This window comes from Crocuta crocuta, unplaced genomic scaffold (assembly GCF_008692635.1).
Source record: "Crocuta crocuta isolate KB4526 unplaced genomic scaffold, BGI_CrCroc_1.0 scaffold114, whole genome shotgun sequence".
Taxonomy (NCBI): domain Eukaryota; kingdom Metazoa; phylum Chordata; class Mammalia; order Carnivora; family Hyaenidae; genus Crocuta; species Crocuta crocuta.
In genome coordinates this window covers 798,439-809,226 of record NW_027530000.1, presented here as the reverse complement: position 1 = coordinate 809,226, position 10,788 = coordinate 798,439, and the positions used below count along the sequence as shown (strand labels likewise).

Below are 10,788 nucleotides of genomic sequence, written 5' to 3'. Positions count from 1 at the left end.
TGCGTTCTCTCTCTCTCTCTCTCTCTCTCTCTCTCTCTCTCTCAAAAATAAAAGAAACCTTAAAAGATGATTTCTAAAATTATTAAAATAATGAGGGTTTGGGGAATTGTTAGTTTAAAATACAAATATGAAAAATCAAGTTATTCTAATATGCCTAGTTATGAAATTAGTGGGGAAAGATAATATTTATAACAAGAGAATGATAAAATATCTAAAATTTACATTAAAATGGCAATGGCTTAGAATCTCGAGCAGTCTGGTGCGAGCAGGTGTGCATAACCGGAAGCAAGCTCTGAGTGATTGTAAATCTCAGGTGATTGTAATGCAGCAGGGCGGCTTTGGACTTGGACGTGGTTGAGCCTCTTGAGAAGTGTGCGTGCAGCCTTTCTGGGCCTCGGGGTTTGAATGCCGCCGTCACTTGTAAACATGATTGCTGTACTTTGGTTTCTTCCCCAGTGCAGTCAGCCTGCGGCCAGAGCACGACTGTCCAGCACGCTCGACCCGGAGCTCATGCTGAACCCAGAGGCCCTGCCCCGTGCCAGCCCGGTGGCTCTGACAAAGGAATACTCCTTCCTGCGCACCAGTGTCCCCCGAGGGCCAAAGGTGGGCAGCCTTGGGCTCCTGGCGCATCCCAAAGGGAAAAAAAGTTCCAAATCAAGCAAAATCCGGTCTCTGGCTGATTACAAAACCGAAGACCCCAGCACCGGGAGCTGTGGTGGAAATGCTCTGGCCGCAGACGCCGCCAGGGGCGCCCTGAAGCAGAGCCGGAGCAGCGTGACGTCCGTGGTGTCCGAGGTCAGCCCGTGTCCCGAGGCCGAGGACCACCTGGAGAGCGCGTCCCTGACGGGTGACAACGCGTCCGAGGCTGACGGGAATGAGAGCGATAGCTCCTCCCACAGCAGCATGTCTACCCGCGGGACGCGCGGGCTTCCGGGGGACACCGTGGGCACTCGCGAAGCTCCCTACGTGGTCAACGGCCAGGAGATCGCTGCTGCCTCCCTGGGCCAGTTCCCCTCCATCACGGATGTCCTCCGGGCCGCGGCGGCCGAGCACCAGGACCAGGGACAGGAGGTGAACGGGGAGACACGGAGCCGGACGGACAGCGTCTGCAGCAGGTGGGTGCCTCCCTCCACCGCCAGAGCCGACCTCCAGCGCTGTGTCTCTCCTAGTCTCGTCTGTAGTGTGTAACATTTCTTCATACACAACTTGGTCGTTTATGGAATCAGACCAGGAACCGCGTCCGGTATTAAGGTGTGCTGTTTCCCGTGTTTGTGTAGACTCGTCTCAGAGCTGCACAGGTGCTTCCCTGGGCTGACCAGCTCCGTGCGGGGTTTCTTGGGAGCATTTGTAAGAGCATTAGTGGTCTACTTAAATCTTCCAACTGTATTTATTTAATGTTTTTGTTTTTAATTTCTGAGAGAGAGAGAGAGAGAGAGAGCGTGAGCAGGGGAGGGGCAGAGAGAGAGGGAGACACAGAATCTGAAGCAGGCTCCAGGCTCTGAGCTAGCTCTCGGCACAGAGCCTGACGCGGGGCTCAAATCCACAGACTGTCAAATCATGACCTGAGCCGAAGTCGGATGCTTAACCGATTGAGCCACCCAGACGCCCCTATTTTAAATAAATACAGTTAGGGGCGCCTGGGTGGCTCAGTAGGTTAAGCTCAGGTCATGATCTCACAGTCCGTGGGTTCGAGCCCCGCGTCGGGCTCTGTGCTGACAGCTCGGAGCCTGGAGCTGCTTCGGATTCTGTGTCTCCCTCTCTCTCTGCCCCTCCCCCGCTTGCTCTCTGTCTCTCTCTCCAAATAAAATAAAGACACAAAAAAATAAAATAAAACAATGTGGTGGGGGGGTGGAGTGGTGGTGTGAGGAGCCCAGAGACTGGACGCGTGAGGAGGAGAGATGGTGCCTGACGCTCGGTGCCTTCGTCCCCCAGCGTGTCCCTGGAAAGCTCCGCCACGGAGACCCACGACACAGTGCTACAGGCCCTGAAAGACAAGATGAGACTGGAGGGTCAGCTGGAGGCCTTGTCCTTAGAGGCCAGTCAGGTAACGGACGCTGGAGGGCGCCTGTGGGCTGGGTGCCGAGTCCTCTGTGTCTTCACCCTTTGCCTGCCTGCACGGCTCTGTGTCTCCCTGTGCGTCCGTCCTGACTCTGGGATGCGGGCCCCATGGCCCCGTTGGCCGCCTCACTGTGAAGGACTTTGCTAAAATTGTCATCTTTGCCCCTTTAATACTTTCTGCCCCGGGTTCTGCCTTTTCTGATGTGAGCTTTGCTGTATCTGTTCAGTCTACACCTAAAAACCACCTGTGCCCCTTAATTTTCAGTTTTCCTGTTGAAAAGTGGGGTGAATCTGTTGAGTTGAATTCAGCTGTGTCCAGTTGGCGTGGAGAGCAGGGACACACGGGCACAGAGGCGGTGTGGTGGCAGCACGGGTGTCCTTTGGGAGTGTGTCCCAGTATAGGGCGCGGGGTGGCGGTTCGTGGCGAGAATAGCTTCCTCTTGAGCCTGGTGTGGTTTGTTGCATGATGTGGTCCAGGGATGCAGACCAACCCCTTCGTGCACGTAAACCTGTGCCGACTGAGGCAGTGGTTGCTGCGATTTTAAAGGGAATTTTGGTGGCACGTGATTTTCACTGTCTCTTTTTAGAATGTCACCTCATCCAGTGCATTTCTGCTTCATCTGCATGTTCAGCCCGTGAGCGATATGGGAACCTTTGTTTTTGTTTTACTTTACCTTCTTTTCCTCCTCGGATCCTGACTTGCTCTTGAGTTGTGCGGCTTGTAGGGGGTGTGATCTTTTCTGGCCTCCTTGTTAAAATCTTAAGTTATTATTGGAAAATCTCATCGCATTTGCTCATTTAACTGGATTTTTTGGTATTTATTGTTCTGTTTCTGAATTTGATGTTCGTCTTCCTGAAGTTGGTTTTCCCCACGTGTGTTGATGTGCATTTGTCTGCCCATCTTTGCTGTTTGGGATTCAGTCGTTCACACCCCGGACAGACTCATTTTTGTGGGGGGCAGGAGATGCTGATGGCAGATGGGCACGTGCCCTTCCCGTCGTCTCTCAGGTGGTCTCTGTGCTTGTGGAGGTCCNGTGTCCCTGCGGTGCCTCGTGCCGCCCGGTGCCCCCCGGCTCCAGCTGGCTCCTGTCAGAGCCCGCCCTGCGCAGTTGCGGGTGCCGTTTCCGTGGAGGCACCATCCCGGGTCTCAATCTGACTGCGCTTGGTGTTGTGGGGTCCCTCAGCACGCCTGGTGTTCTTTCTTGGGGGGTGTGCGTGTGCGCAGTGCTGCACGTGTTTGGTTTTTGAACAAATGTGTTTTCCAGCATCCTCGTGGGTGAGTGGGTGCTGCTGTGCAGAACATGAGGGGACTCTGGTCACCTCTCCTGCCCCTCGGGCCTGTTCAGAGAACCCATCTTCTTTTGGGAGAGCGGTTGGTGCAAGAGTAGCTGAAAGCCCAGGAAACATGGCGCTTCCCTCTGAGTCCCACTGGTTCATCTCGGTGGCGCTCCTAATGCACAAGTAGAAGTGACTCGTTGTCTGAAAGTCCTTTCTGGTTGGGGGGCCTCCAGGCACTGAAAGAGAAGGCGGAGCTCCAGGCGCAGCTCGCCGCTCTGAGCACAAGGCTGCAGGCGCAGGTGGAGCAGAGTCACAGCAGCCAGCAGAAGCAGGACTCGCTCAGTTCGGAAGTGGACACCTTGAAGCAGTCTTGCTGGGACCTGGAGCGAGCAATGACTGACCTGCAGAACATGCTGGAAGCCAAGAACGCCAGCCTGGCATCGTCCAACAGTGACCTGCAGGTGGCCGAGGAGCAGTACCAGCGACTCGTGGCCAAAGTGGAAGAGATGCAGAGGAGCATCCTCAGCAAGGACAACACAGGTGAGCGTGCGACAGGGTGGCCCGGTGGGGTGCGGACTGGCCTGTCGGTATGTCAGGGTGCCGGGAGGGGCTGTGTTCCCTTCTGACTTACGTACCAGGTGGCCACTTCTCGAAAGTGTTGTCTTTAGTTAAGTGCATGAAGTTCTGTACGTTTTGCCCATGTGGCCCCGGGGAAGGGCTTAGGTCTTGGAAACGAACTCTGGATCCTCGGTAGTTGGTAGTAACGTTAATACCTTACTCTGTCTTCAGAGTCTGTTGTTCAGGGTCTAGAGCTACCCGCGTATTCCTCAGAATGGCAGATTCTGCTTAAAATATTTAAAACCAAAAGTGTTGATTAGTAAACCTTTATTTTTCCTACTTTAAGTTCAGCTTTTTGCTGTAGCCGGTCCCTGTGGGAGTCCCCCCTGGAGGGAGGGACAGCGGGACGGTGGTGATTGGGGGGTGTGGCGCCAGGCTGTGGACAGAGCACCTGTTGTAACCCTGTCCTCACGCCGTCGTCTCGTCCTGGGGCACACGCTGCACACCCACCGGGCGCCCAGACCTGGGCTGCCTGACGGGAGGACAAGGCTCAGGGCAGGGGGCGCCGGAGAGCCAAGGGCGGCCCACACCTCCCAGCCTCCAGGTCAGGCTAGGCGGACGGGTTCCTCTCACAGAGCTGAACAGCGGCCGGGGGGGCTGCTCTGGAGGACCGCAAGGCTCTGAGACCCGGTCTCAGGTGCGATGACATAAAAGAAAGAGTGACACACTGCTGTGGCAGACAGTTTCCTGACCCAGATAGAAAGAGCAGCTGAGAAACATGCTTAGACTGTTTTCAGTCTTTGGACGTTTCATGATAGCGCAGACCCTTAGGAAAATTATAAATCCAGGGGCGCCTTAGGGGCCCAGTTGGTTAAGCATCCGACTTCGGCTCAGGTCATGATCTCGCGGTTCGTGGGTTTGAGCCCCGCGTCGGGCTCTGTGCTGACAGCTAGCTCGGAGCCTGGAGCTGCTTCAGATGAATAAATCTGAAAACATTAATAAAAGTTAAAGATTAATAAAAACATTTAAAAATTAAAAAAAAAAGAAAATTATAAATCCAGAAAGTTCTGAGCACCAAGATAATCGTTAAGTCTGGGTTGTGAGGCCTGACGACCAGAGCCCGTTGGGCGGCAGCCCTGACCGTGCTCGCGCGGCTGCAGCGCAATATGGACACCCGTGTGGAGCCGACAGCACACGTGCTGGGCTTCGCACTGGGGTTGCCACTCTTTTTTTTTCTTTGTTTTTTTTTTCATGTTTTATCTATTTCTTTTTTTTTTTAGTGTGTCTAAAAAAAATTTTTTTTTAATGTTTTTATTTCTGAGAGAGAGAGAGACAGCGTGAGCAGGAGAGGGTCAGAGAGAGAGGGAGTCACAGAATCCAAAGCAGGCTCCAGGCTCTGAGCTGTCAGCACAGAGCTCGACATGGGGCTTGAACCGACGAACTGTGAGATCATGACCTGAGCCGAAGTCGGACGCTTAACCGACTGAGCCACCCAGGCGCCCCTGGGGTTGCCTTTCTGAAATGCTAGCAGTCTGAACTCTGAAACACATCTGGCCCCAAGAATTTCAGATACGAGGTCATGGATCTTCTTAAACTGTCATGGTTTTTTATTTGTTTTCTAATTTTTGTAAGGTATCTTTAGAATGGTGTTTTTCTTATATTTGACCAGGTTTGTTTGTACCGTGATTTAGGTCGTCTGTAACTTCCCGCCCGCTTTCCTTCCACTGTGCCCTCATCAGTGTTAAGAGGTGACCATGTCAGTGAGTCAGTAGGTTTTGGTGGAATTAGCACAGCACCATTCTGTTGGTGACACTCACAAGTGCCTTCAGTCCATTTAAAGACTGGAGACCAGACCCCCGCAGTGGTTCTGCAGGCACATAGTTGGCACTTGGTGCCCACAGTGTAGTCGTGTGTTCCGGGCACACTCAGAGTTGTTGGTAACGCAGGCAGGTGCAGCATCGAGCACAGCTCAGGCTGCCCGACACAAGGACGAGGCGCTGCTCTGCTCCTGAGAGAGTCGGTGCCCTTGTACAGGCTAGTGTCCCATCGTCTGCATCTTTGTGCTTTGTAGGGGGGTTTTGTATTTAAAATGAACTCCAGACACTCTTGTGCTCTTAAGTGCAAGACGTCTGTGACGTGTCTCATGGAGAAAGTATGTGTGTTCGGTGAGCTTCCTTCAGGCATGAGTTATGGTGCGGTTGGCTGTGAGTTCAGTGTTGATGAATCAACAGTACAGATTAAGTAAAATGCCTTTGTACATAAGCACACAACACAAGGTTGTGTGTTGATTAGTTCACTCCTGTATTTCCCCGGGAGCCATGGTTCAGCATCCATAATTGCAGCGTGTCTGCTCTCTGCAGAGAGCCCGAGTCTGCAGGGGTGTCCATGCAGAGAGAGAGAGACCGAGCCTGAGTGGGGTGTCTGTGCAGAGAGACCAAGCATGCGTGGGGTGTCTGTGCAGAGAGACCGAACCTGCGTGGGGCATCCGTGCAGAGAGACCGAGCCTGCATGGCGTGTCCGTGCAGAGAGAGAGACCGAGCGTGCGTGAGGCGTCCGTGCAGAGAGAGAGACCGAGTCTGCGTGGGGTGTCCGTGCAGAGAGAGAGACCAAGCGTGCGTGGGGCGTCTGTGCATAGTGAGATGGACTCTGTGTGGGGTGTCTGTGCAGAGCTGTGAGCTCCTGAGAAGCGGGTGCCGTGAGCTGCTGTGCTTGCCTTCAGTGCATGACCTTCGACGGCAGATGACGGCCCTGCAGAGCCAGCTACAGCAGGTGCAGCTGGAGCGGACCACGCTGAGCAGCAAGTTGAAGGCGTCCCAGGCAGAGATCTCGTCTCTGCAGCACGTGCGGCAGTGGTACCAGCAGCAGCTCGCCCTGGCGCAGGAGGCCCGGGTCCGACTGCAGGGCGAGATGGCCCACATCCAGGTACGGCCCCGGATGGGTCTCGTGTGAGACGCTTGCCTTTTCCTAAATTAAAAGTCTTTCTGTTTTTAGATCTCACAGATACAGTTAGAGAAAGTCGTTTAGCTTCTTTTCCACCCTGTAGAGCATCTACTGTCCATGACCTTCTGACACAAGGGGTCTAACAGGTTCTGCTTGATCACTTTTCATTCTGTGACGAGTCCCCCGGGGGGCACCTGTCATGGTCTGAGCCCAGCTCTCAGAGCCCGGGTCTGGGGACTCTGGCACCAGCTCCCGTGCCCTGGTCACTGCCCTCCTGGGACATTGTTTCTGGCACACACGGGGCACAGAGTGTATCGCCTTCCTGGTTGGAGCTTCTCTCTGCTCCAGCTTTTTGACCACCAGGCCTTCCAGCATGAGCACTCTGATTTCTCTCCATTTTGCTGGGGGTACAAGAGTGTCATCCTTGGATTCTGCACAGGGGGGTGGGGAGGAGCAGGTGTGCGTCCCGGCCGCAGGGTGATGCTGGGCCCTGTGCTTCCCTTGAGGCCTTTCTCTCTGGGCCCATCGTGTTCCAGAGGTGCTCGGGATGGTAGCCAAGTGGCCGAAATGCACTTTGGTCCAAATCCTGGGGCTTTGGACTAATTAGGTTGATGAGGGTGCTGAGTGGTGCCTTGGTCTGCATCAGCCTCTGTCTTCTTTTTGGATTTAGCCATGGTTTTGTTCTCTCTCCCTTTGTTTTTCTTTGTTCTGGTAAAATATTATAGATTAATTAGAACTTTAATTCTCAAGTAGAAGATGTAAAATACTAACTCCACCAAATGCTCTTTTAAAAAAATCTAGGGCGCCGGGGTGGCTCAGTCATTTAAGTATCCGACTTCGGCTCAGGTCATGGTCACAGTTTGTGGGTTTGAGTCCCGCGTCGGGCTCTGTGCTGATAGCTCAGAGCCTGGAGCCTGCTTGGGATTCTGTGTCTCCTTCTCTATCTGCCCCTTTCCCACTTGGATTCTCTCTCAAAATAAATGAATAAACATAAAAAAAAAAAAAAATCTAGGGACATCTGGGTGGCTCAGTGACTGAGTGTCCAACTGTTGATGTCAGTGCAGGTCTTGATGTCAAGGTTATGAGTTTGAGCCCTGCTTAAAGAAAAAAAAATTTAGGGGTCTCTGGGTGGTTCAGTTGGTTAAGCATACAACTTCAGCTCAGGTCATGATGTCATGGTTCATGATTCCAAGCCCTGCACCAGGCTCTGCACTGACCTGACCATGCAGAGCCTGCTTTAGATTCTCTCTCTCTCTCTCTCTCTCTCTCTCTCTCTCTCTCTCTCTCTCTCCCTCTCTCCCTCTCCCTCTCTCCCTCTCTCCCCCCGTCCCCCCTTCTTCCCTTCCTCCCTGTCCCCAACTTGCACGCTCTCTGTGTCTCAAAATGAATAAACTTAAAAAATACTACAGTCTACAAATATATAAAATAGAAATATTCTTAAATTTGTCTTAGATGTTTTAAGCTAAATGACCCTACTTGTACACATTTGTTCTATTGACAACATACTTGGAAATAAATTACCATGCATGTTAACACAAGCTTGCAGTGATAGTGCCTTTACATGAGACACAAAACATTTAAGGAAGCAACATTTATGTGCCTTGCCCTAAGTCAGAAATGGAGTTGGAGGACAGAGTGGAGGAGGGGCCCCGGGGAGGACAGTCAGCTGTACCTGCCTTTCTCAGACACCCCCAGAACCCAGGGTCCAGCTTCCTGATTAGGGTGAGGATGTTTTCTTCCTCTTTCCCTGGTAACACAGAAATACCACCAGGCACATTCAGGAGGCAGCACAGAGCAGAGTGGCCTTTATTCTTTCATTGCCTGAAACACAGTTCCCATCAGGGGAACCCTGATCAGCTGGGTCAGTGGGAAGAGCATGTGACTCTTGATGTTGGAGTTACATGTTTGAGCCCCATGTGGGGTATGGGGTTCCTTAAATGAATGAAACTTAAAAAACAAAACAAAACAAAAACCCCACAGTCCCAGCAAATGGTATCTCCTCCTGTTCTGGGTAGTTTCCTCTGAGACCCCAAAATTCACAACTTCTGGTCACGTGTGGCATCTCACAGTGTCAATGAGTGTTCACAGCATATCTGGAAGTAATGTGCCCGAAGGTCCAGTCACAGAGCCGTGGGCCCTCAGGCTTCTCTTTGCTCCGCCCTCTTGGGGCTGGCACGCTGTGCTGTGAAGCTGGGCACCTCTGTAAGAGATGGTGGGTCAGAGGAGGCCTCACGGTTTGTGACAGCCAGGGTCTGACCAGGCTGGATGGCTTCCTGGGAATGGCCAGGGTCAGCCTGGTGAGTATCTCAGACAGTTAGGCACTGAGAGGCCAGGGCGTGAGATGTGTCTAGTCGTAGTTGGTCATGTCATTTTTTGGGCAAATTCCAGGCCTTGCTGTCCCTGCCATCCAGGTGAGACCCCCCCCCACCCCACCTTGAGGGTCCTCAGATGAAACCTTCCACGGGAACTTGTGTGTAGGTCTTGCTACAGACTGCGTCTGTAGCCTCGGGGATGTGGACCACCAGCCTCTGGGCTGCCAGTCTGCCCCCTTCGGCACACAGAACCCAGGCAGCTCAAGTGTCAGGGTGGGTGACAGGAGGGTGGGCGTGAGCCCTGTGTGGTGGGGCCCTGGGGACAGTTCCCCCCGCAGGCCTCACGGGACAGGACCCTCACCCCCACGACTGCTGGAGTGGGCCGGGCTGTGCTTCGGTCTGAAATCTAGCCACTTCCTACCTTGTGGATTTTTTCTCCGAAGGTTGGACAGATGACGCAGGCAGGCCTCCTGGAGCACCTGAAACTTGAGAACGTGTCCCTGTCCCACCAGCTGACGGAAACCCAGCAGAGATCCATCAAGGAGAAGGAGCGCATTGCCGTCCAGCTCCAGGGCATCGAGGTGAGGGCTGGCTCTGCACTGGCTCTTTTCGCACTTCAACATTCTTCAAGGTTACGAAACCTCACAGATATGGATATGTAAACGTTAATACTCTGTGTATCTATTCAGATGTCTGTTAAACTAATCTTTTGGACAAGTAGCAGTGATTTAGGGTTTGGCATTTCTGTTCCTCACATTCACCGTAAGCTCATCCATCTCTTTGATCTGAGTCACTGGTGGTGACTTATCTTCAACTAACCGTGCGGCGCTTGGCCCACGGTTGGGAAGGTGCCGGCCAGCAGGTGGGGAGGAGGAGGTTTGTATGTGTGTCTCTGAGATGCTGTATTTCTGAAAGCCTTGCAGTGATCAGCATTTTCTTGTCTCTGAGCACTTAGCTGATGTTTCTCTTGAACCGCCAGCGAGCACATGAGCGACTTAGGACGTGGCCATCTGCGTCTGCAGATTGTCTCCAGGGCGGTGGGTCACGGTAGCTCTGACCTGTTCTACTTAGCTGTGAGACCCCGTACGATTTCTTACCCTCTCTGAACCTGTTCCCTTGATTTATGAAATGAGGACGGCGATACCTACTCAGTAGGCTTGTTGGAGGGAGGAAGGAATGGTGCACAGGTCTGGGCAGCGTGTGGCCTGGCGGTTCTGTGCTGAGGGTGTGGAAGGTCGGTGTCCTGACTGGACCATCTCTTGCTTCTCTGCGCACACTCCTGTGTCGTCACAGGTGAGGTGGGTGACAGAAGAGAATCATGTCATGGCAGACACGTGCTTCAGGGACTTGGTGCCAAAGAACTGAAATGATTTTAAGTTCTAAGCTGACAGTTTTTCTCGGGAAACACACATAGGTCTTGGATATTATCTACGTAAGCAAATTGTAAAGGATGCCATCCACTTGTCCCCCAGCCTGGGTCTGGGTTTACCAGCTCAATGACAATGTTCCCAGTAGTACATCCCCAAAGCAGGGACACATTGCAGCCTGTCTTCACTTCAGAGGGTGGTCATGGGGGTGTCGTTCCGTATTTTCTCCCATTTCTTTTTTTTTTTTTTTTTTTTTTTAAATTTGTGAGTCTTTT

General features: G+C 52.7%; 1 protein-coding gene across 3 annotated transcripts in view; it reads left to right on the top strand.

Moving 5' to 3' along the window:
• Nucleotides 1-10,788, top strand: part of GOLGA3 (golgin A3) — a 41,598-nt gene that overhangs the window by 10,972 nt on the left and 19,838 nt on the right. For all 3 annotated transcript variants that reach the window (XM_077763577.1, XM_077763576.1, XM_077763575.1), the window contains 5 exons: nucleotides 457-1,115; nucleotides 1,933-2,044; nucleotides 3,570-3,876; nucleotides 6,614-6,816; nucleotides 9,590-9,727. In XM_077763577.1, the coding sequence (XP_077619703.1) occupies nucleotides 457-1,115; nucleotides 1,933-2,044; nucleotides 3,570-3,876; nucleotides 6,614-6,816; nucleotides 9,590-9,727 (1,419 nt within the window). The remainder of the gene's footprint in view (nucleotides 1-456; nucleotides 1,116-1,932; nucleotides 2,045-3,569; nucleotides 3,877-6,613; nucleotides 6,817-9,589; nucleotides 9,728-10,788) is intronic.